The 25,243-nt window shown below is 43.1% G+C and overlaps 2 protein-coding genes across 5 annotated transcripts in view; both read right to left on the reverse strand.

The window, feature by feature from the left end:
• LOC120927622 (3 beta-hydroxysteroid dehydrogenase type 7-like) overlaps nt 1-11,454 on the reverse strand; it is a 46,919-nt gene extending 35,465 nt beyond the window's left edge. Inside the window, exons 1-3 of one of the 2 annotated variants that reach the window (XM_040338420.1) lie at nt 11,366-11,454; nt 6,317-6,495; nt 1,157-1,312 (exon numbers count right to left, since the gene is read on the reverse strand). In XM_040338420.1, the coding sequence (XP_040194354.1) occupies nt 1,157-1,312; nt 6,317-6,464 (304 nt within the window). In that variant the 5' untranslated portion in view covers nt 6,465-6,495; nt 11,366-11,454. Of the gene's footprint in view, nt 1-1,156; nt 1,313-6,316; nt 6,496-7,710; nt 7,855-11,365 lie in introns of those variants that run through there. The other variant, XM_040338421.1, reaches the window with a different exon arrangement.
• Nucleotides 11,455-23,601: 12,147 nt separating this feature from the next.
• The window catches only part of LOC120927623 (3 beta-hydroxysteroid dehydrogenase type 7-like), a 58,944-nt gene continuing 57,302 nt past the window's right edge, over nt 23,602-25,243 (reverse strand). For all 3 annotated transcript variants that reach the window (XM_040338423.1, XM_040338425.1, XM_040338424.1), the window contains one exon: nt 23,602-24,087. In XM_040338423.1, the coding sequence (XP_040194357.1) occupies nt 23,657-24,087 (431 nt within the window). In that variant the 3' untranslated portion in view covers nt 23,602-23,656. The remainder of the gene's footprint in view (nt 24,088-25,243) is intronic.

Raw genomic sequence — 25,243 nt, forward strand, 5'->3', positions numbered from 1 at the left:
GGTTTCGGTGGTGTCCTCCTCGTCGGGTCCGGCGTCCTTCTGCGATGTCCTCCCCGCTCGATCCCAGCTTCCCGCGCTGAGTTTGAACTACTGCGCCGGCATATACCGAGTGCAGTACACTCGTGTATAGTCGGGCAGGCTCGCCTCCTCTCGCGGTGACGTCCTGTGCGACTATACATGAGTGTACTGCGGTATATATATATATATATATATATATATATATATACACATATGGCATGCACAAGGTATAAGCATATGGAATAAATGAGTACATACATTTATTCCATATGCTTATACCTTGTGAATGGTAGAAACTTCAAAGGGATGGACAGCCGCACTCCAAAAAAAACTATTGAGTTGTCTTTATTTGTAAAATCAATAGAAAATGCACCACAGAAAAGCAGCAAAAAATGGAAAAAGAATAGCCTACGCGTTTCACACTGTCTCAGTGCTTATACATGGCTAACATGCAAATAAAACACACTTAAAATGTATATGATTCCTTTTATATGCAAATAAATTACACTTCCTATATAGGAATCATATACATTTTAAGTGTGTTTTATTTGCATGTTAGCCATGAATAAGCACTGAGACAGTGTGAAACGCGTAGGCTATTCTTTTCCTATTTTTTGCTGCTTTTCTGATGCAGTGCCATTCATTATAAATGACCCCCCTAAATGACACACATATGTTGCAGCACAGCGCAAGATGCATTAGCGCACCAAGGCATGCTGCGTGCATCTTTTTTGCTGAGTTTTGGTGCATTTGGCAGTTTATTCAAATGAACAAGCTGCCTTAAAGTGAAGTTCCACCCAAATGTGGAACTTCCGCTCATTTGTCTCCTTTCCCCCTCCAGTGCCACAATTGGCACCTTTCAGGGGGGAAGGGGGAATAGATACCCGCAATGGCGGCGGCAACACTGGACAGCTGATGGAAACATTAGCTGCGTTGTCGACATCACTGGACTTCAGGACAGGTAAGTGTCTGATTATTAAAAGCCAACAGCTACAGTATGTGTATATCATCAGGCTTTTAATTTCTAGGGCCTATCCCCACCTTGATATTGATGATGTAGGATCAACAATTACAGTATATGGAACATTTACATCCAATGCGGTGCAACATGTGTAGGATTTTATTTCTTTAAACTCACCTCCAACATTTATAGCCTCAAGTTCCTCAAAGGGACGTTCATCCAAATAATCGACAAGAGCAGCTGTATGGATAACAACATGGACGTTTTTGACAGCTTCCAGAACTTGGTTATAGTCAGTAATGTTTCCTTTAATGAAGGTAATAGTGGTAGAACCTGTAGTGCAATAGACAGAAATACAAACATGGTTGCATAGTTAAAATGGTTGTAAAGTCAGGATGATAAAACACTGAGCTACAGCACTATGGGGGTTATTTACGAAAGGCAAATCCACTTTGCAAAGTGCACTTGAAATTGAACTGAAAGTGCACTTGGAAGTGCAGTTGCTGTAGTTCTGAGGGGTAGATCTGAAATTAGGGGAAGCTCTGCTGATTTTATTATACAATCATGTGCTAAAATGCTGTTTTTTTATTTTCCTTGCATGTCCCCCTCGGATCTACAGCGACTGCACTTCCAAGTGCACTTTCAGTGCAATTTCAAGTGAACTTTGCACTTGTAGTGCAAAGTAGATTTGCCTTTAGTAAATAATCCCCTATGTATCTGTTTTTTTTTTTTACTTATTTTTAATTCCAATTGTAAATACCTTATCTCACAGCAATAAGGCTTCATTTCCATGGACGTTTTTACAGCCACTTTTCTGAGCGTTTTTTGTAGCTTAAAAACGGCTCTCCATGTTAGTCTATGGCCTCATGCCCCCCATGATGTTTTTGAGCTGTAGATGGCTGAGCCGTTTCTAAGCTGCAAAAAACCCAGGACCAGTGCATTTCTGAAGCTCCAGCGTTAGGCCCCGTACACACGACCGAGTTTCTCGGCAGAATTCAGCCAGAAACTCGGTCGGAGCTGGATTCTGCCGAGAAACTCTGTTGTGTGTACACTTTTCAGCGAGGAACCCGTCGAGGAACTCGTCGGGCCGAAAAGAGAACATGTTCTCTATTTTCTCGTTAGTCAATGGGAAAAGTCGGCCCGCCGAGTTCCTCGGCGGCTTCCACACTGAACTCGACGAGGAACTCGATGTGTTTGGCACGTCGAGTTCCTCGGTCGTGTGTACGGGGCCTTAGAGCTGTAAGCATCGTCTTGCATTTCTTACTCTATTCAAAATCAATGGTTCCCTATGGGAGCCCATTGATTTGAATAGAGGTCGCACCAGAAGTCGGATCAAGATGATCCGACTTGTGGGGCGACTGGTGTGCAGAGAATCTTGAAGGGGAACCCCGCGCAAAATAGAAACATTTTTGCGTGAGGTTCCCCCCCAGGATGATACCAGACCCTTCAATCTGGTATGGATTTTAAGGGGAGCACCTACGCCGTTGGTTGTCGGGGTCTGCGGGCGGGGGAGCTCATTGGAATCTTTAATAAGGGGGCCCCCAGGTCCTGGCCCCCCACCCTACGTGAATGAGTATGGGGTACATCGTAGCCCTACCCATTCACTGTGAGGAAAAGTGTCAATAAAATAAAAACACAACACAGGTTTTTAAAATAATTTATTAGCCAGCTCCGCGGGTCTTCTCCGCTCTCCGGGGGTCTTCTTCTGCCTTCGGGGGTCTTCTCCCGCTCTCCGGTGCCGTCTTCAGGGCTGGCCGCTGCTATCTGCTTGCAGCTCTTTTACTAGCAGCGGCCAGCCCGCTCTTCCTCGTCGCCTTCTTCCTTCTTCTTCCGATGTTGCCACGTCGCTCCCTCCCGCTGTAATGCCGGGTGTGCGGTGTGCGATGATTTATATAGGCCTCTTATGACGTCACAGTCCCAGCATGCTCCGGGTAATGTCGTCACCACCCGGAGCATGCTGGGACTGTGACGTCATAAGAGGCCTATATAAATCATTGCATAATCATTTGCATAAGTCATAAATGGGAAAAAGCAGCACTCAGATTCTCTGTTTTCAAGAGCAAGTTTGTAAATGTGGGTTGAACTAGATGGATTTGTGCTTTTTTTTTTAACCAGATTAAAGTGTTTGTAAACCTAAAAAAAAAAAAAATATATATATATATATATATATATATATATATATATATATACACACTGTATTTTTTGGTGTATAACACTCACTTTTTTACCCTGAAAATAGATGGTAAACTGGGGGCTGTGGAAAGTTTTTCCCCTGAAACTTCCCTCTTGAAGTTAGGGTGCGTGTTATACGCCTGTGCGTGTTATACGCCGATAAATACGGTAGATATAGATATATATCCTGTTTTAAAGCATGTTAAATAGCACAGTGCTTGTGTCATGTCATTTGTCCCTTTGTATGATGTAAAATACCTGGCTGATCCTGCCTGTTCCTGTGTCCCCCTGTCTCTGCTGACCACGGTAATTAGGGCTCCTGATCCAGGATACCGTGGTCAGCCTGCGTGCCTCTGTCATCACGCTGTCTGCTCTCTGTCTCTCCCCCTCCCTCCTTGCCTGTCAGTTCCAATGCCTGTGTGTGAAAGGGATCTCCTTTAGCCCCTCCCCCTACTGCTCTTTCCTGTCACTTGAAATGCCTTTAAAAAATAACTTGCATCCCCTCTATATTATCAAGATCTTTAGGCTTAATGTACATGGGATGTTTTACAACCTCTCATGGACGATTTAACTCAACAGATAGTAACTGATGTTTAATAGCGTCCGTTTTAGCACGTTTACATTCCGTGTTTAGCCGCGTTTGCGTTTAGAAGCATTTTTTTTCCAAAATAGTAAGAAATAAAACAAAAACCTGTAAAACGAAACACAGCTAAATGCGTTTACAAGCTGATACAGGCATTTGGCGTTTCAAATGCCCGAACATCCGTCCTGAATGCATTTTTTTTTTTGCTTTCTAAAAAATTCTTCTAAACTAAACTGCCTAGAAACTACTATCGACCCTGTGTACATGTACTGATCCGAGAACATAGGGGAGAGTTCAGGGACAGCTGAAAAAAATGCTTCTAAGTGTACGTTTGCCAGCAGCAGTGTACATGAATCCCTAGGTGTGCATTCTTGTAAAACCCAATTGTAAATTCCTTATCTCACAGCGTTCACATGCCATTCCTCTGCTGGTCAGCTGATGTCAGAGGGTTATCTCAGCCCCTCCCTCTGCATTCTTTACAGGGGAAGCTGAAGCAGAGGAATGTCACTGACAACAAGTTAGGCTTAATTTCCATGGACGTTTTAAAAAACGGGCTGTAAAGCTAGTACAGACGCCAGGAAAAAAGCGGCGTTTTTCCCGCGATTTTTCCCGCGTTTTGCATTGAATTCAATGCACGTTTTGCCGCGCTAGTTTTCAGCCGCGTTTTTCTGTTTCTATTCAAAATCAATGGTTCCCTATGGGAGTCCATTGATTTGAATAGAGGTCGCACCAGAAGTCGGATCAAGATGATCCGATTTGCGGGGGCGACTGGTGTGCACAGAATCTTGAAGGGGAACCCTACTTTTTGCTATAATAAATATCCCCAAAATTTATAAAAAAAAATTATAATTTCTTCATCAGTTTAGGCCAATATGTATTCTTCTACATATTTTTGGTACCAAAAAAACACAATTAGCGTACATTAATTAGTTTGATTAAAAGACATTGTGGCCGCCGGCAATTCACAGGTCCCTTTATACTCCTGAATACTCTTTATACATCTATGGAGCCATGACAGGCCCTCGTTATACTCCTTTATACATGTATAGAGCCATGACAAGTACTCTTTAGCCCCCATTCACACCTAGGCGTTTTGTCGCCTGTAGTGTGACGCCGCAGGACCCCCGAGACGCTGGAGGGATGAAAACACATTGCCCTCTATGGAGATGGTTCACATCTCCACGCCGAACGCCGAACGCCGTACGCCTGCCGCCCGAAAAAATAAGTCCCGGACCTTTTTTTCAGGCGGCTTTCGGCGTTCGGCATAGGAGATGTGAACCATCTCCATAGAGGGGGTGAGGCTGCATTCACAATCGCTGCGTTTTGTCGCCACAAATCGCGGTACAAAACGCCGCAATCCGCGGAACAAAACGCCGCGATTTTGTACGCCTAGGTGTGAATGCAGCCTTATACTCCTATATACATGTATAGAGCCATGACAGGTCCTCTTTATATTCCTTTACATGTAAAGAGCCATGACAGGTCCTCTATATACATGTATAGAGCCATGACAGGTCCTCTTTATACTCCTTTATACATGTATAGAGCCATGACAGGTCCTCTTTATACTCCTTTTATACATGTATAGAGCCATGACCGATCCCCTTTAGTTATCATGATATAAAATAATGAATATGGGGGCCTTTTGTGGGCGTGATTTCCTTTGGGAGGGGGGCAGCATTTTATTCTTGGTCCCAGGCAACACAATGTCTTTTGTCCGCACTGGTCAGTGTGGTAATGTACACTAAGCCACGCATGTGCATTTACAGAACCCCTCTGTGCTGTGATGATGTCACTCAGCTCTTTGAGGAGCATGATATTGTCCAGAATGTCTTGTTATGCTGATGCCTTAAGAGTCCCCTTCACTGAAACCAAGAATCCAAGCCCAACCCCTGAAAAAGAACCCTCCTCCAAATGATTTGGACCAGTGCACAAAGCAAGGTCCATAAGGGCAAGGATGAGCGAGGCAAAATATCTGAAATCTGAAGGCATCAGAATTCTAATAATGTGTGCGAAATAATATCTTTGGGACCACCTTTGCGTTTATTACTATATTTTGGGACCAGATTTTACTTTATTCTAATAGTTTGGCATTAAATCCATGAATCCCGACATTGTGTTCCTTTGTGTGTTGTTTAGATCCTTTTATGTTATCAGTTTCCTTTCACCCATCCTTTTCAAAATCCAATTTACCAACTATATATACACACAGTATATATCCCGACATTTCAGGGATGCACAAAGTGTATTAAAGTTACATATGGAATGCAGTCCTCAGCTATTATTATGCATGCTCACAGATAAGGGGTAGACTTGTTCATTAGAGTACTCCCGCAGTCAGGATACAAAGGCGCAGTGGGGAGGAGTCTTCCATCCACCTCGCTTGTGTGGATGGGGGAATCCATTTTGCTTTTTATTATATGGCCCGCTGGCTGAGAAAAAATATTATCTATGGGCAACTTAAAAAGCAACTCCACAGAGGAACACTTTTCAGAGAGTTGGTAAAGTTCACACCCAGGTATAATAAAAATAATAATAATAATAATAATAATAATAATAATAATAATAATAATAATAAATACCTCCTTTTAAATCTTCAATAAATCCACCTTTATTCATATTAAAAATCTTCACTTCCTTCACGTATTCTTCTTTGTGTAGAAATTTTACAATATGTTCACCAATGAACCCAGAACCCCCAGTCACCAGGTAAACCAGATCCTTCGCCATATTCGCAGAATAATGACTCTTTAATTAGAATCTGAAAAAGTAACAGAGATATTAACTTAAAGTACATGTAAACCCTCACCTTGTAAAAACAACCCATTCAGTTTAAAATAGAAATGGAGGGCAAAACGTTTGTGTATATATATATATATATATATATATATATATATATATATATATATATATATATAAGATGATCACCTAACCTCTGTTCTCAGCTGCATAAGGGGCTTGGAAAGCTGGGGGTGGAGAAAAAGCAGTATACTGGTCTTCCCAGTAAATGGCTATGCAGGTGGGCATGTCAGCACAAGTCTGATCATTGGAGGACAGGCTGTTCTCCCAGCACAGACAGAAAACTGACCATGCTGGGATAGATGTGCTCTGAAGCCTAGCATGGTCAGTTTGAAATATGAAAGCAGGGGGACTTGCAGGATCACTAGGGATTTCACACAAAGGAAGCCATACAAAGAGAGCAAGTTACTTTTTAAATACATGGTACAACACACACATATTAGGAACATGAAATTTTGGGGTAACATTTTTTAAAAGAGAAGCATGTCCAAAGCTCTTTTGATTATACTTCTCCTTCTGGTTACTGGAGTACACTTATTGCCACACTCCTGTGACCCAGAATCAGCCCACAGCGGGCTAAAGCTCACTGTCAGCTGACATCACAGAGCCCCTCCAGATTCTGGAAGCATCGGATTCACTCAGATGCCTTATCGGCAGCTGGCTCAGCCTCAGCACACCACAGAGAGCCTGAGCCAGCCACTACCACCCCCTCTCCTGCCTGGTACTCCAGGGAGCACTGCAGGGGCAGAGCAGACAGTCACTGCTCTCTGTTTAGAGTGAACTAAAAGCTGAATGATCAATGGTCATGTGATCACTCAGTTCTCTGGCTTAAAGCCAGCAGGGAACAGCTGCAGCATCAGACCAATATTGCAGCAGATAGGCAAGTACAGTTTCTCACAAAAGTGAGTACACCCATTACATTTTTGTAAATAATTTTATTATATCTTTTCATGCGACAACACTAAAGAAATTACACTTTGTAAAGTAGTTGGTGTACAGATTGTATAACTGAAAAGACAACTTTTTTTTTTTTTATTATTGGTAATGGTAGGTTTTTATATTCATCTATTTTGATACTTTCTGTGCCCAATAAAGTTTGTTGTATTTTTTATAGATTGTTTTGGCATTTATTTATTTTTGTTACCATACCCCGGTGGAGGAGTTGATGCATGCTTACTGTTAGGTGTACTCGTCTGTCAGCAGGAGGCCAGGCCAGTGAGACTCGAGCCTGAGACTAGAAACAGATGTCAGGAGCAGTGCTGCCTCATTGCTCTTTTCCACAGCTGCCACAGGGAAACCGTAGAGTTCACCACAACAGAAGCTTCAGGAGGAAACCGAGGGAATGGCCCTTCTACCACAAGCAACTGCAGTAACCTGTAGGGAATTAGTAAGAGAACTGTCTGCCCGATTGTGTCATTGTTAGCAGAACTGATCTACTGAGAGCAGGATATCTAGCGCACCAAATCTATATCACACCTTTACCAGATGTATACTGCACCAACACCAACTCTGTGCCACAGTCATACTGAACTGTCACCATCTCTGCCCTGCATCTTAATTGTTCCGTGTCAAGCTGAGCTGCACCTATACCACACTTTTACTGCACGCAGGTTTAAGAAGACCATAATTAAGCGCACCAACACTCTTAAAAGGGCCCCAACAATAGCTGTCAGAAGAACAATAGCTGACAAGCAGAACAACAAGTTCCCGTGTTACCTTTTACCCTTGAAGGAAAAAAAAAGATGGTGGCACAACCCAGTGGAGTCAGAATCTTAGAAGTTCTTTATGGTCAGCATGCCAGAAAAAAAACAGGAATAGGAATACAGTTGATGTGTTTCACACAAATCACACGTGCTTACTCATAACACCATTTCAAGCGCACACCCAGTCGGTCTAGGCCTAGTAGCATAGCCATCATTAATGCACTCAGGCAGTATTGTTCTGTGTTTGGTAAATCAAGTTTTACTACTGCTCACTGCTGCACTTCAGGTGGCATTGCTACTGTTTATGCTGATCTGCACTTTAAATGTCATCTTATGCCTAGACCTTACTGTCACTTTGTATGATGAATTGTGTTACTACCATTGCCAGTTCACTTTGTGCTTGCCTTGTTACCAACCATATTAAGTAACAAAATATTAAGTTTGTATTTACTAATTGGTTTGGTGTCTGTTCCTTGATATGGCACTACTGTTGTGTACCAAGTATTACTTTTCGTGATTTACTGTGTTTTATATATTTGTATCCTGAACCTGGTGGGTCAAAGGGGCTGAAGATCTTGATAAGGTCGAGGCGAAGAACAGAGAACACTCCACTTTTCAGCGGCTCCTACAGGGGTAGCACTATACATTAATTTATGTTCCCCTTGGCAGTGCTCAGCAACCCAAGCCACTTTGGCAAAACAGCCTTGAAAAAAGTCCAGAAAAGAGAAAAAGATTAATCTCCATAGACTTCAATAGGGTTTAGGCGCTTACATTTAGGGATCTCAGTTTTTCTAATTGTTCAGATTTGCTTGATTCGCTTATCAATACTAGATATAAATACATACCTTTACACAAACTATATACACATATACACTGCATACATGTATACAATATATAGATAAGATGGATATATTTATACACAATATAGATAGCTAGATACACTATATTGCCAAAAGTATTGGGACGCCTGCCTTTACACGCACATGAAATTTAGTGACATCCCAGTCTTAGTCCGTAGGGTTCAACATTGAGTTGGCTCACCCTGTGCAGCTATAACAGTTTCAACTCTTCTGGGAAGGCTGTCCACAAGGTTTAGGAGTGTGTCTATGGGAATGTTTGATCATTCTTCCAGAAGTGCATGTGTGGCTGATGTTGGACAAGAAGGCCTGGCTAGCAGTCTCCACTCTAATTTATCCCAAAGGTATTCTATGAGGTTGAGGTCAGAAGGTTCAGGCTAGTAAAGTTCCTCCACCTCAAAATCGCTCATGACTTTGCTTTGTGCACTGGTTCAAATCATTTGGTGGAGGGGGGATTATGGTGTGAGGTTGTTTTTCAGGGGTTGGGCTTGGCCCTGGGCCCTTAGTTCCAGTGAAGAGAGCTCTTAAGGCATCAGCATACCAAGATATTTTGGACAATTTCATGCTCCCAGCTTTGTGGGAACAGTTTGGGGATTGCCTCTTCCTGTTCCAACATGACTCCGCACCAGTGCACAAAGCAAGATCCATAAAGACATGGATAAGCAAGTTTGAGGTGGAGGAACTTTATTGGCCTGACCTCAACCCGATAGAACATCTTTGGGGTGAATTAGAGGGGAGACTGAGAGCCAGGCCTTCTCGTCTACATTAGTGCCTGACCTCACAAATGCCCTTCTGGAAGAATGGTCAAACATTCCCATAGACACACTCCTAAACCTTGTGGACAGCCTTTCCAGAAGAGTTGAAGCTGTTATAGCTGCAAAGGCCGGGCCAACTCAATATTGAAACCTACGGACTAAAACTGGGATGCCATCAAATTTCATGTGCATGTAAAGGCAGGCGTCCCAATTCTTTTGGCAATATAATAAATATATATATATATATATATACACGCATACACACACTCGAGTCATTCCTGTTAGAGGGAAGGGCTCGTTCATACTGTTTTGCAGCGATTTGAGCTGAAGAACAGTGCGGCAGGGGCAGTGTGATTCAGGTTTTATCAGATAGAATTTTTTTAATTATAAAACAAACTTTATTTGTACAGTACACTGTGACACTTCATTCATATAACTACACACTGCTCTGGAACACAGTGTTCTGGTCTGAAAATGATACACAGATAACTATTGTTTTCTGTGCATTATTGTAGTTACCTACTGTTTTCTATACTGAAAACATGCATCTAGTGTGATTTGCCCCTAGGTCGGTGAAAGCTGCAATGTGTATGTGGCGGCTGACAAGCGGTAGGCTTGGACTTCGTGTTAGTTAGGACTACTACTGTGTAGATAGCACCGAGACATGGCTGGGGATTTGTTTCAGAACTATTTATGGGAATGGATACAGAAATCTTTTAACCTTCCATAAATAAATACTGTGAAACCAGAAATTATCATTTTGATAAAATATTTTATTTGTTAGTAATAATTGGCCGTAGCTCTTTCATTGTTGGTATTTATAATAAACGTATTATCACCAAAACATTACTTGCCAATACTCTTACTTATTTCCATAAATTAGTTTAGCCATTACAGCTCAAACTATATACCATAAACTTACAAACAAATATCCCCTTCCTAGGAAGGGACATAAACAACCACACAACATAGAGCTACGACAAAGGGAGGGAGGGAGGAAGGGCGTGTCTTCTGAGATGTCACCGCCGCTCTGCTAACGGTTTCAGGACGTCCACTTGTATTTATAGGCTCTCCAGGCTTAACAACTAACCAAGGGCTCATGCTTATTTACTAACCAATCATCTTATTGCCTTATTAACCAATCCTATAATAACAATCTATATTATAATTTTTTTTGTTTATTATTAATTAACTTTATTACTTGATTCTGTCTCATTCCCATATTGATGGGAAACTAATTGTTTCCCCTCTCCCATTTGAAGTGTTTATTTTCTGTACAGCCCCTGAATATAGCCTACAAATAGCACAAATAAACACACCACTGTTTGTCACTATATTATTGGATTAGTATCTGCGCCTGCAAAGGTTGCTCACCCCAGGGAGCATTATATCCGCTACCTACCTCCTGCTCACAATAAGCATACACACAAACACGTTATGTGTGTACACACAAACACTTTCACACAGAGACAAATTATTAGAAATTTGTATATGATCGGAGTTGATGTTTGCCTTACCTTAGCCAAGCCACCTTTTGCTATGCAGGGCAGACACATACACATGACCTGGTTAGATCTGCTAAAAAAACTTGAGAAACCTGAAAATTGAGTTTATAAAATCTCCAGTCAGCTAAAGAAAATAAAACAGCAGGAGTGGCTTTATGAGGAAACACGAGGAAGGTGGATTGATCTGCTTTTATTTTATTAACCTCAGTGCAAACTTCCTGTGTTTAGCCACTTCAGCCCCCAGCCTTTTTAAGGCACTTTTGTTTACATGTAAAAATCAGTAATTTGTGCTAGAAAATAAGTTAGAACCCCCAAACACCTTTTGAATTTTAATGCAAAAAAACAAAAATACATAACCCACATTTTTGGTAAAATATAAAAGATGATGTTAGGCAGTGTAAATAGATGCCAAACACTCTTTAAAATTTCGCACATCCGTGCAACAGCGATAAAGTGTAAATGTTACTATCCATAGGTGAAACTTTAGCCCTGGTTCACACTGACTGCGGGAATGAAATTGTGTGATTTCAGAGGCATCTGTGCGGGTTTCTGCACAGATGTCAATGGAAATCGCACCCCCAAATCGCCAAAAATGGTACAGAAACTACTTTTGGGAATCTATGCAGTGCCACACCGATTCGGAAACTGCCATTGCCGACAATTGCCTCCGATTTTGATTTGTCAAAATGCATGCCAAATCGCATCACTGTGAACCAGGGCTTTTAAAACCTTTAGAGGTTACTACTTTAGATTTAAACAGGAGGTTTGGTGCTAGAATTACTGCCCATGATCTGATGTTCATGGTGATACCTCACATGTGTGGGATGATCGCTGTTTGCGTGCGTGCGAGACCGATGCATGCTTTGCCCGCAAGCATGGGAGGAAGGGGGACTTTAAATTTTTTTTTATTTATTTATTTTTATTCTTACACTCTCACTTTAATCTTTTTTTTATCACTTTTATTGCTTGCACAAGGAATATAAACATCCCTTGTGACAGCAATAGGCATGTGACAGGTACTCTTTATGAAGAGATCTGGGGTCTGTAAGATCCCAAATCCCTCCTCTGCCCTCCAGACCTCTTTCACACTGAGGCAGTTTCCAGGCAGTTTAGAGCTAGAAATAGCCTTTGAAAAGCACCTGAAAACTACCTCCCATTCTCTACAATGGGTGCTTTCACACTGGGGTGGTACACTTGCAGGACGTTAGAAAAAGTCCCGCAAGCAACATCTTTGGGACGGGTTGGGAGTGCTGTAAATAGCGCTTCCAAAACGCCCTGCTTATTCAAATGAATTTCAGTTAAAAGCGCTTGAAAGCACTGCAAAACTGACCAGTCACGTGACCAGCCTGAAGATCACTCTAAAAAGATATTTGCAAGCCTCGTTTTTGTAAAAGACTTATACAGTAGATCCCTCCCAGCACCAATTGACCCCTCAGCAACATAAGATGCCCCCTAGCAACCACAAACCCCCACGTAAAAATAGATCCCTGCCAGTTATCAGGGCCAGATTAAGAACATCATGGGCCTGGTGCTGAGGATTTTGGTGGGGCCTTTTATAAATAATAAATAAATGTATGGGAATGACATGAACGCAGCCCGGCCAAGGCAAGTGACCAAAGGCACAGAACCCAGAAGGAAGACCAGGTGAAGATGGAAGCGCCCGGGACCCACCTGATTCATCACAGCGCAGCACTGGAGGGCTCAGTCTGAAAATTTAAGTGTACCCTAATGTGCTAATATGCTGTGCATACTTGTACATTGTGGCATAACCTACCCCAGGGCCTCTAAAAAGTAGTAATTTCAGGAAAGTTTACTACCACTTTAATATCACAGGATCCCAGGAGCCTCTCATGGGGCCCCTACTGACCCAGTGGCCCTTGGGCAGTGCCTAAGTGCACAGTTGCCAACATTTAAAAAATATTTTCAGGGACACTTTTTTATATAAGTGCTATATTTAGAGTAGCTGGGATCCCCTATGTTCCTCTATACATCATAGTAGTAATCACAAAATTAAATGAGTACTAATAATGGGGCAGAACAAATATGAGAACTGAGATTTCCTTTAGTTGAACTAACAAAAGTGTGTCCATTCTAAAGCTGGTAATATTGAGGGTATTTAGTATAATTTTAAAGAACTGTTTATGTGGGTAAGCGACCTAGGGGAGGAGTATGGACGGTATATAAGTGCGAAGTATGTGCAGGTGAGGGAGAGGAATGTGGAGGGTCTAACAGTGGGCACTATGTACAGGAGAGGAGTGCAAAGGGTACGGCAAAAGGCACTATGTACAGGAGAGGAGTGTGAAGGGTATGACAGTGGGCAGTTTGTACAAGAGAGAAGTGTGGAGGGGATGACAGTGAGCAGTATGTACAGAAGAGAAGTGTGGAGGGTACGACAGTGGGCAGAATGTATAGGAGAGAAGTTTTTGACAGCAGGCACTATGTACAGGAGAGAAGTGTGAAGGATATGACAATGGGCAGTATGTACAGGAAGAGTGTGGGGGTATGACAGAGGGTAGTACGTACCAGAGAGAAGTGTGGAGGGTATGATGGGGCAGTATGTACAGGAGAGGAGTGTGGAGGGTATGACAGTGGGCAGTATGTACAGGAGAGGAATGTGGACGGTATGATAGTGGGCACTATGTATAGGAGAGGAGTGTGGAGGGTATGACAGTGGGCACTATGTATAGGAGAGGAGTGTGGAGGGGATGACAGTGAGCAGTATGTACAGGAGAGGAGTGTGGAGGGTGTGACAGTGGGCACTATGTACAGGAGAGAAGTGTATGACAGCAGGCACTATGTACAGGAGATGAGTTTAAAGGGTATGACAGTGGGCGCTCTGTATAGGAGAGGAGTGTGGAGGGTATGCCAGTGGCACTATGTACAGGAGAGGAGTGTGTAGGGTATGACAGTGGGCACTATGTATAGGAGAGAAGTGTGGAGAGTAGGGTTGTCCAGATACCGATACCAGTATCGGTATCGGGACCGATACCGAGTATTTGCGGGAGTACTCGTACTCGCGCAAATACCCCCGATACCTAAATAGAATACTTTCCCCCCCCTTCGCTGCCGCCGCCGCATCGAGGGACATGGCTAGAGGGATATTGCTGCATATGTGAGGGACATGGCTAGAGGGACATTGCTGCATATGTGAGGGACATGGCTGCATATGTGAGGGACATGGCTGCATATGTGAGGGACATTGCTGCATATGTGAGGGACATGGCTAGAGGGACATGGCTGCATATGTGAGGGACATGGCTAGAGGGACATGGCTGCATATGTGAGGGACATGGCTAGAGGGACATGGCTGCATATGTGGGGGACATGGCTGCATATGTGGGGGACATGGCTGCATATGGGGGGGACATGGCTGCATTTGGGGACACATTTAAAAAAAGTATCGGTATTCGGTATCGGCGACTACTTGAAAAAAAGTATCGGTACTTGTACTCGGTCCTAAAAAAGTGGTATCGGGACAACCCTAGTGGAGAGTATGACAGTGGGCACTATGTACAGGAAAGGAGTGTGCGAGTATGACAGTGAGCACTATGTACAGGAGTGGAAGGATATTTAGGGACTGCGTAGTGGTTAAGTGGGTCATACATGGATTGAAATTACGCCAATTATGCAGAGACCAGCCATAGTCGATCTATGTATGGGCTTGCTGGTTTTACACAAGTCAATCTATTAATCGACTTGAGTACAACCAGCCTGTTAGGTTTTTCCCAAAACAATCAGTGCTGCCATCTATAGTTAGCAACACTGATCATTGTACTCACTGGCAGAACACAATAACGCTGCAGGAGTGATTCCCCCATCCACAGGTCAGCAGGTGAGAGGGTGTGTGGGGACAGGCTGGGGAGAGATACTAGTCAGTGGCTGGGTAGGCACTGGTAGTATCAGAGCCAGATACACACAGGTTACATACGCCACGATCGTTAGAGCGAGAACAATAATTCTAGTACTAGACCTCCTCTGTAACTCTAAACATGTAACCTATAAAAATGTTAAAGCATCGCTTAGGATACCAAAAAAAATTGTTCTAACTTAACTAACTAGTGTTTTTTTTAATGAATGAAACAGTTTTTTTCCAAAAAAAACATGTTTGAAAAATTGCTGCGCAAATACAGTGCTAGAGCTGCACAATTAATCGTTAAAAAAAATCGTGATCTCGATTCAACCCCCCTGACGATCTCCAATGCAGAGTTTGCCGATTCTTTCATATAACAAGTGGAGAGACTTTCAGCTATCAAAAGAAAATATCTGGGCAGTCTGCCAAGTTTTTAACAGGAAACATTGTAACTAACGCTTCCTTCTTAGATCAAAGGGATAAAGTTCTGTGTGTAAAGAACAAATCCCCCAAGTTTGTAAACAACATGAAACATTGTAACCAACTATCTTCTTAGATCAAACTTCTGTGTGTAAATGCAGGAAATGTAACCACTTAGCCACTTGTTTCTTAAAGCGGGAGTTCACCCATGTATTAATTTTTTTTTTCTCCCCTTAGATTCCTGCTCGTTCGGTCTAGGGGAATCGGCTATTTGTATTAAAATATGAGCAGTACTTACCCGTTTTCGAGCTGCATCTTCTTCCGTCGCTTCCGGGTATGGTCTTCGGGACTGGGCGTTCCTTCTTGATTGACAGTCTTCCGAGAGGCTTCCGACGGTCGCATCCATCGCGTCACTTGTAGCCGAAAGAAGCCGAACGTCGGTGCGGCTCTATACTGCGCCTGCGCACCGACGTTCGGCTTCTTTCGGAAAATCGTGACGCGATGGATGCGACCGTCGGAAGCCTCTCGGAAGACTGTCAATCAAGAAGGAACGCCCATTCCCGCAGCCCATACCCGGAAGCGACGGAGAGGATGCATCTCGTAAACGGGTAAGTACTGCACATATTTTAAAACAAATAGCCGATTCCCCTAGAGAAAACGAGCAGGAATCTAAGGGGAAAAAGTGCCCTCTAAGGGTGAACCCCCACTTTAAGTTAAAAAGCAATATTATTTGCTAGAAAATTACTTGGAACCGCCAAACATTATATATATTTTAGCAGAGACTCTAGGGAATACAATGGCAATTGCTGCAATATTTTATGTCACACTGCATTTGCCCATTTCAATGAATAATAAAAACCATAAAAACAAAACAGTGAAGTTAGCCCATTTTTTTTTTTTTGTTTGTTTTAATGTGAAAGATGATGTTACGCCGCAAGAATCGTGAGAGAATCGTGATCTATCTTCTAAGCGAAAAAATTGCAATTCTCATTTTAGCCAGAATCGTGCAGCTCTACACCGTGCAACATAAAAAGTGCAAAGACCACCATAGAGTCATTTTCTAGCAAAAAACAAATGATGATTTTTACATGTAGTAGAGAAGTGTCAGAATTGGCCTGGGTGGCAAGGGGTTTAATTACCATGAGTAATATACAAATAATTATTATAAGCACTGTGATCCTATCAGTCTGTTGCAGTGTGTCAGCTTGTATTTATATTGGCCGCTCTGAATGTAGCTTCTGACAGGCTGTGCAAGCAGGCCTGTATCTCCGGAACCATAAATGATAGCCGTCCCATATTTTCACCAGTTGTGGGGTAGGTCTTCAACTGCCTACCCCCCAAATGTGGGGTTTCTGTGACCTCTGGTCGTTGAGCTACAACCCCCCAAAGTCGATCTTTTTTTATTTTCTTTTTTTGGGCAAATGGGCCTATCTTGAGAAAGGGGCCTGGAGCTGCAGCTCCATCAGCCCCCCTGTTAATCCGGCCCTGCCAGTTATAATAGATCACCCAACAGTCAGCATCATAGACTCTCCAGCACCCCTTGCCATTACATAAATTCAGTGCTGGAGGTGCCGGAACTGCATTCCCCCACGTTCCCCCTGAAAAAAAGCCCTGTGTGTCAGCAAAAATCCCCCTGCAAAAACACTGAGCACTAATCTGCATGCTTACCTCCCAAGCATAAATTCCCCCTCCTCCCAGTGTTTATCCACCACCTCAGTATAATTTTCCACTCACTAGAAGTATGTGACCTTACTAATATTTCAAGTCTCATTTGCTCTTAGGACCTTTTTGATGTGCTTTTTGGTGTTTAACTGCTTCTTGACCGGCCTATTGTAAAATGATGGCAGGATGAGAGCCCTGTTATCCTGGGAGAATGTCATATGATGTCCTCCCAGGATCGTGCCTCGTACGTGCCCCATCGGATACAGCAGACAGATCAATGTACTGGCCTGCTACCCAATCACAACAGATCACATGACATTTGTACATAATGAATGACTTTGATTCATTGCCATTCATTGTGTACCAACTTGTTGATCTCTGTGATTGGTCACAGTGATCACATGGTACAGGCAGGGCCAATCACAGCCCACCTGTATCATGTGGTTAGCTGTGGCCAATTACAGCTAATCACAATAGTAAACACTGAATAAAAAAAAAATTTCACTCACAAAAAAATAGTTGCTCATACTGTAACAGTAAAATTCACTGTTATAAGCATATTATAGTGTGTAAACATTGTAGTTACTAAACAAAAAAAATTATAATTTTTTTTTTTTTTTAACCACTTGCCGACCGTGGACGTTATTTAACCTCCTCGGCTTTGTGGAGGCATCATTCAGATATCAGCATTTTCAGCCGGCGATTCCCTACACCATAAGAATATTCATGGTGCTTGATTGTTCTTATGGGCGATCTGTGAGTCGGTGACAGGATCCGCCGGCCCCGGATGTTGATCATAGAGATTTCTGGCAGACCAGATGGTCGCCGAAGTCCATATGATCATCGGCAGCTGGGCGCGATATTATGACGTTGCGCCCGGCCTCTGCATTCAAAAAAACGGCACCGCTTCGGCTGTGAAGCGGTGACCGCCATTGTATTCTCTAAGGTCTCTGCTAAAAAAATATATATAATGTTTGGGGGTTCTATGTAATTTTCTAGCAAAACAATTATGATTGTTACATGTAGGAGAGAAGTGTCATAATTGGTCTGGTTGTTAAGTGGTTAAATTGAAAAAAAATCATTCCTTTTTTTTCATACTTTCAACTGTTTGTCAGTGTCTTTGATCACTGCCACATCAATTATATGATGACACTGGGTAGAGAAGTTGGCTTGTCCAAGTTACAAAGGGTTTTCCCCCTCAACTCCCCTGTGGATGAACCCGAAGCTACAACAGTTTTATAAATTTGATGACGCTGTCAGGTGGGCATCTAAGGGGGTTAAATTGCTTAAGGATGTTACTCGAGTTGGGGTACTTTTGACGTTTGATCAATTAAAGGCCAAACATGAACTTCCTAACTCGCAATTTTTCCGATATTTGAGACTGAGACATGCATTTCAGACGCAGTTTGGGATACAGACAGTTGAATCCTTCCCTTCTAGATTAGAGGACTTACTTATGACAGAAGACTTGCCCAAGACATTGTCAGTGACTTATAAAGAGTTATTTAAAACCAGTCCCAAGGCATTACTTAAGTGCAGAGAGCGGTGGGAGGCAGAAGTTCCAGGTATACAGGGGGAGGAGTGGGATGACATGTGGGACCGTCCATTTAAATATCTGGTGGAGGCTAGGGACCTGCTGATTCAGTTCAAGTTCCTACACAGGCTGTATTATACCCCTGCCAGGTTGGCTTCGATCTATCCGTCAGTGCCCTCTGAATGTTGGACGTGTACGTTTGCTCCGGCGGACGCGCATCATGTGTTTTGGGGCTGCCCCCATATCCAGCAGTTTTGGACTGGGGTCACGTCCTGTATAGCAGGGGTTCTGGGGGTACCTGTCCCGCAGGAAATAAGTGTGTGTTTGCTCGGCTTGGTGGAGGAGGTGGTCCCGTCTAGGGCTCACAGAACGTTAATCAGTATCCTACTGTTTTATGGGAAGAAAGCTATTTTGCTCAAGTGGAGGAGTCCGGGGGCCCCAGAGGTTGCTTTCTGGAAAGGACTGGTAAATGCTATGCTTCCATATCATAAGGCAACGTACTTGTCTCGGGGGTGTGTGGGGAAATTCGAAAAAGTATGGAGGGCCTGGTATGAATCTGACCTGACGGTTGGGTAGTGGGGAATGATATCTGAACCCTGAAGATTCTTGTATTAAGTAATCGTCTTATTCAGTCCAGGTGCATCGGGGATAGTAATTTGTGACTCGCATTTGGGAAGTGGAGGCCTTTCTTCAATGTGACCTAAGATATGGTTTGACGGGAGAAGGGAACTGAGTAGAGGGAGGGATGGTGTTATGTTGTTATGTCTGCTATCTGTGATGGCACGGTTTTTATGTACCTGGTCATGTTGACCGATAGGTAAGCTTGGTGTTGTGCCAAGAAATGTATGTTTTGTTATGTCCAAAACTTTCAATAAACAGAAATTTAAAAAAAACAAAAATTATATGATGACACTGTACTGCATTGGTGACAGTATTTAAAAAAAAATTGATGGGGAAAATGAAAATGTGAATTGTGAAAAAAAATATTAATATTTCTTAATTTTCCAAAAAATTGTGCCAAAAAATTACAGGTTCAAAAAACTTGCCATGTATATTACTAAATACATTGTACTGTCTACTTTCCAAAAGGGGGTCATTTGTATTGTACTGGCCTCGTGCCTCAAGAAATAAGATGTCAGTACATCAGGATTCATCGATCTTCAGATATACAGTGCTTTGAAAAAGTATTCACACCTCTTGAAATTTTTAAAATTTTGTGATGTTACAACCAAAAACGTAAATTTATTTTATTGGGATTTTATGTGATAGACCAACACAAAGTGGCACATAATTGTGAAGTGGAAGGAAAATAATAAATGGTTTTCAAACGTTTTTACAAATAAATATGTGAAAAGTGTGGTGTGCATTTGTATTCAGCCCCCTGAGTCCATACTTTGTAGAACCTCCTTTCGCTGCCACATTGCATTTTTGATGTGTTTTCCAATGGGGGTGGGGTGCTTATTAAACATGCACCAAAAATGCAGCGCTCTCAAAAACATATCGCACTTGCAGCGCATTGGTGTGAAGAGTTCATTAAGATTTGAAGGGATACAATTTTCATGCATTTTTGTTCCACTTTTTAACCACTTTAACCCCTTCCTGCCCAGACCAGTTTTCAGCTTCCAGCGCTGTCACAATTTGAATGACAATTGCGCTGTCATACAGCACTGTACTCATATGAACGTTTTATATTTTTTTTCACACAAATAGAGCTTTCTTTTGGTGGTTTTTAATCACCACTTTTTATTTTTTTGCCAAATAGATGTAAAACAAAAATTTGGAAAAATAACCACCATGTTTTTCTTTGTTTTCTGTTAATACATTTTGCAAATAAATAACCGGTCTTCATAAATTTAGGCCAACATTTCATTGGCGAAAATAACCAAAATCAGTGTATCTTATTGTAGCGGCCTGCTCCTGTTGAACAGGCACTGCTCTAAATTCAGAGGGGGTCTGAGTTGTTAATTGACTCAGGCAAATGTAATTATGGGCAATTTAGCCTCTGTTCCAGCCATGGCTATGCTGAGAGTAACCACTAGGGTTGTCCCGATACCACTTTTTCAGGACCAAGTACAAGTACCGATATTTTTTTTCATGTACTCGCCGATACCGAATACCATTACTTTTTTTTAAATGTGTAGTATCGGGACAACCCTAGAATGGGGGCATGTATGGAACTGGGATTGGATCGGGGGGATGGATGGAGCCGGAATGGTATGGGGGATGGATGGAGCTTGGATTGGATAGGGGGGGGGGTGTATGGAGCAGGGATGGGATTGAGGTGGGGTGTATGGAGCTGGTATGGTATGGGGGCATGGATGGAACTGGGATTGGATCGGGGGGATGAATGGAGCCATAATGGTATGGAGGGGATGGATGGATATTCTCTTACCCAAATCACTCAAAGTAAACTTTTTGCCTGTCCCCCTCACTCACCCACTTCTTCATTCCCCCTCCCCTCCAATACTAACTTTTAGATGACAGACCTAAGACCGGCGCGCTCGAGGTACAGGTGCCTCCTTCCCTCCTCCTCCTTTGAACTCTGTGCACAGGAGGAGGAAGGGCGGGTTCAGTTTGCTCCATTCCACAGTGCATCTGGGGAGAGGAAAGATGCCAGCTGCAATGCACAGTGGGGTGGAGCAGAGCTGGCAGCGTGCAAGAACGGCGACACCTCACACAAGCCGTGGGCATTGCGGCACTCTATTGCAGCATTGACGGTCCCCGCGCTCATCAACTAGACGGTGGCGGCTAGAGGGGGGGGGAGGTCTTGGCTTTCTCTTCGAGCCAGTGCACTGCTCCGCTCTCCGCCCCCTCTCTCTGAAAAAAAAAGTATCAGACGGGAGCATTTGTGCGAGTACAAGTCCCCCTCAGCAGCGAATCAGGGGAGTGATTGTGGGGATGCTGGGGAGGGGTACTTAAGGGACAGATGCCATTGGACCAGGGTCGTCAGTCTGTCGTCCCACTCGCGCCTCGTGGCCCGCCTGGCCGGGGGTTCATGCTCCTGAAATCCTGGCTCCGGGACCACTTGGTCCGGGGTTGTGGTTTAGCTTAGTAGGCCCAGTAGTTAGACTGGGTCTGCACTTTCAACGTGATACTGTGCTGTCCTGGAGTGAAGACGCTGCTTGATGAAGGAAGCCAGGGGAGGACCTATCCTGGAGAGGACCATGCAAGAAGCTGGTATCTTGGGAGAAGGCTTGGAAACGTCATGCACCATATACTGAGAGGCTTGATGGTGATCGCCTGTCAGATCTGAGTTCTACAGAAGTTAATCTGGAGAGATCCGGGTGCTGAATCCTGTGGCAGGGGATTCTGGACCAAAAGTGTCTCCTCATAAAGAAAGCCTGTGGCAGAGACTGTACTTTATTCCATGCACCATTCCGGCTGCTAGGCCAGTGAGAGGAACCTATCCGAATGAGCAATACCCACTCTGGCTAGAGTGGCGATGAGAACTGTTTGCTGGAAGCAGGAGTGTTTCCTAATTGAGATTATGCACCTGAACCTATCTACCTATTTACCCTTCCACCCCTCCAACGTCTTTTTTTTACCAAGTTCTGCAAATAAATCCTAGAAAAAGAAGTGTAAAGTGTGGACATTGAACTTTTTCAACTCTCTTCTATTACCCTGGACAGTGAGAAGATAGAGGTAACATGCCGCCCAAAATACATCTGAAGCTACTCCGGGGGTAGTGCTACATTATTAAGCCTGTAGGAAAGTTATAGAGTCCACAAACTATGGTATATACTGTACAGAATACACGTCCCAATTTTATGAAGAAAGACATTTATGAAGAAATTCCTTTATGAAGAAAGAGCCCCCCGCCCAAAAGCACCCACCCCCCCATGTTGAGGGCATGTGGCCTGGCATGGTCCAGGAGGAAGGGGGGGTGCTCACTCGGATGAGGGTCTGGTATGGATTTTGGGGGGGGCCACACGCCATTTTTTTTGGGCTTGTGGTTCGCCTCAAAAACCATAACGGACTGAAGTGTCTGGTATGGTCTTGGGGGAGTGGACCTCATGCTGTTTTTTTTTGGCGTGGGGTCTCTCTTCAAAATTCTCAGAGCACACGTTACATGCCACAAGTCTGTAGTAATTGTATTTGGGAGTGGAAAATAGAAGAGGCAGAGAAACGCAAAACATGCATTAACGCCAATGCGAAAAGCTACTAAAAGCGTGTTTTTACAGCCGCTTTTTCCTGGCGTCGGTACTGGCTTTGCAGCTCATTTTTATTACACCCTGTGTGCATGAGGACTTTAAATCTTATGGAACTCTTCAAACCAATGTGCTGCAGGTGCGATATGTTTTTGAGAGTTCTGCATGCTTCATTTTTGGTGCATATTTAAAAAGCACCTCCCCATTGAAGTGAATGGAAAACACATTAAAAATGCACCACAGGTTGTTTCATAGGTGCATGATTGCAGTCAGGCAACCAGAAATTACACAAGAAATGCTTTAAAAGCACACCAAAAAAAAAAAAAAAAGTAGTAAAAACGCATATGCATTTTTTTTCAAAGGAGCAGGGTGAAAGTGTCCTTAGTGGGGTATGAACCCACTATTAGTTGGAATTTTCTGATTCACCTCAGTAACACCCACATTACGTTGTACCCAGACATCATGTATTTGTGTCGAAATGTTGCATTGGGAAGTGTGGCTGAGGGGTAATATTTTATACCCCTATTTATAGACTATATAGGGGTATGTGGGTGAGGGGTAATATTTTGGAGCAACATGTGTGTAACTAGAGTTAAATGTCAACACAGCCCAATTTTAAATAAAAATCTAGTTATAATATGGTTGCTTTGGCACCTTTATTTTTGTATAAACATTAATAGAATCAGCCTTTAAGAATCCTTTTTAGTCTTTCTCAGGTCTTCGGTTGCCTGTTTCAGCCATTGGCAGGTCCTCTGCTTGCTTTCCACCCAGCTGTAATAGGGCTTGTAGCCAAAGTGTCTGAATGCCTTGTCGGTGTCAGCATAGAATGTAGTTTGCACTAACTTCAGGATTGGTATAGTTAAGAAGGGTTTCAGTTTCCAAAAAGGCTTCAAAATGAATGCTATTGAGTTGTAAATCGATACAATCAACCACATCTTCCAGTACGGAATGTACGACCCTATTTGTATATCAGGGTCAAATTCAGTGAACAGTTCCTGATTAAAGTCCTTTATACGCCTAAACGGGGTGTCATCATACGCAAAGTACGCCTGTCCACCAAGAACGTGTGGTTTCAGCTGCATCTGACGAGCGGCAAGCACATGCATCCAGGCCACGTTACCTGTAATTAAACAAAAAGATTCAGCCAAAAGTTCTAGTGAGATTGGGATTACAAGAAAAAAAAAATTTCAGAATAGCCAGCATGGACCATGGAGTATAGATCTGAGCCCAATCTCTCAGTGCAGTGAACTTACAGGGTTCACAGCTGCCAGATGGCAGTTAGCTTCTGCTGCCATAGATGCTTATGGGCTCATTCACACGAACATTCATTTTATTTTTATTACCCCCTTCATTCAATATACATTACATTTATTAATCTAGTATCCAACTGTTTTTCTTTACTCTATTAATTTCCAAATATACTATCAAATATTCAAACTTAATTTAGACCAGGGGTGCCCAACCAGTGGCCCACGAAGCCTTCTGATGTTGCCCGCCACCTCCTGCTCTGGAATAGCGGGTTGGAAAGCCTAGATTGTAGTTTGCCGACCCGCCATGCCAGAGCATCAGTGTTGTGAATGAATCCAGCGGTAGAGGAAGCAAGCAGCTGCGGAGCAGAGCCACATAAGCCAATGCTTCCTGTATAGCATGGGCTCCTATCATAGGCGGAGTGATATCAAATGCTCTCTGCCTGGGGCAGCAACAACCGGTTATACCTGAATAGATGACTGTTATTAAAGGTACGTTTATTACTAAAATCACAGTGTACATATGGGCATATCTGTTCTGCAGTGGGTACTAGGCTGCTTTCAAACTGATCTGTAGGTGTAGTTTAGTGCACCTGCAGGTTATCTGCACTGAGCCATAGACTTCTGGTTTTACCTGCGGGTTTGGTGCACTTTCAGAAAGTGCACCACACCTGCAGGATATAATAGAATTCTATGGCAAAGTATAGCCAATCCACAGGTAAGCCACAGGTGCACTGTGCTGCACCTGCAGTGTGGGTAGACTGCAGACCGTCCATTTAAAAGCAGCTTTAGGCCCCTTTCACACAATTGGTCTGACCCAATCGGACCCTCTATTCACCTCTATTTTGCCTCCAGCAAAACGAAACACAAGAGTTCTGCAATGAACTATCAATTTTTTTTTGACAAAATCGAAAACATTTGTGAAATAATTCAGCAGAAAAAAACAACTGACCTACCTCATCCGGACAAAGCAAGAAAAAAACATCAATATAAATATTCTACAATCAACAGTATTTACTCTGCTACCAA

The sequence above is a fragment of the Rana temporaria genome, chromosome 2 (genome assembly GCF_905171775.1).
Source record: "Rana temporaria chromosome 2, aRanTem1.1, whole genome shotgun sequence".
Taxonomy (NCBI): domain Eukaryota; kingdom Metazoa; phylum Chordata; class Amphibia; order Anura; family Ranidae; genus Rana; species Rana temporaria.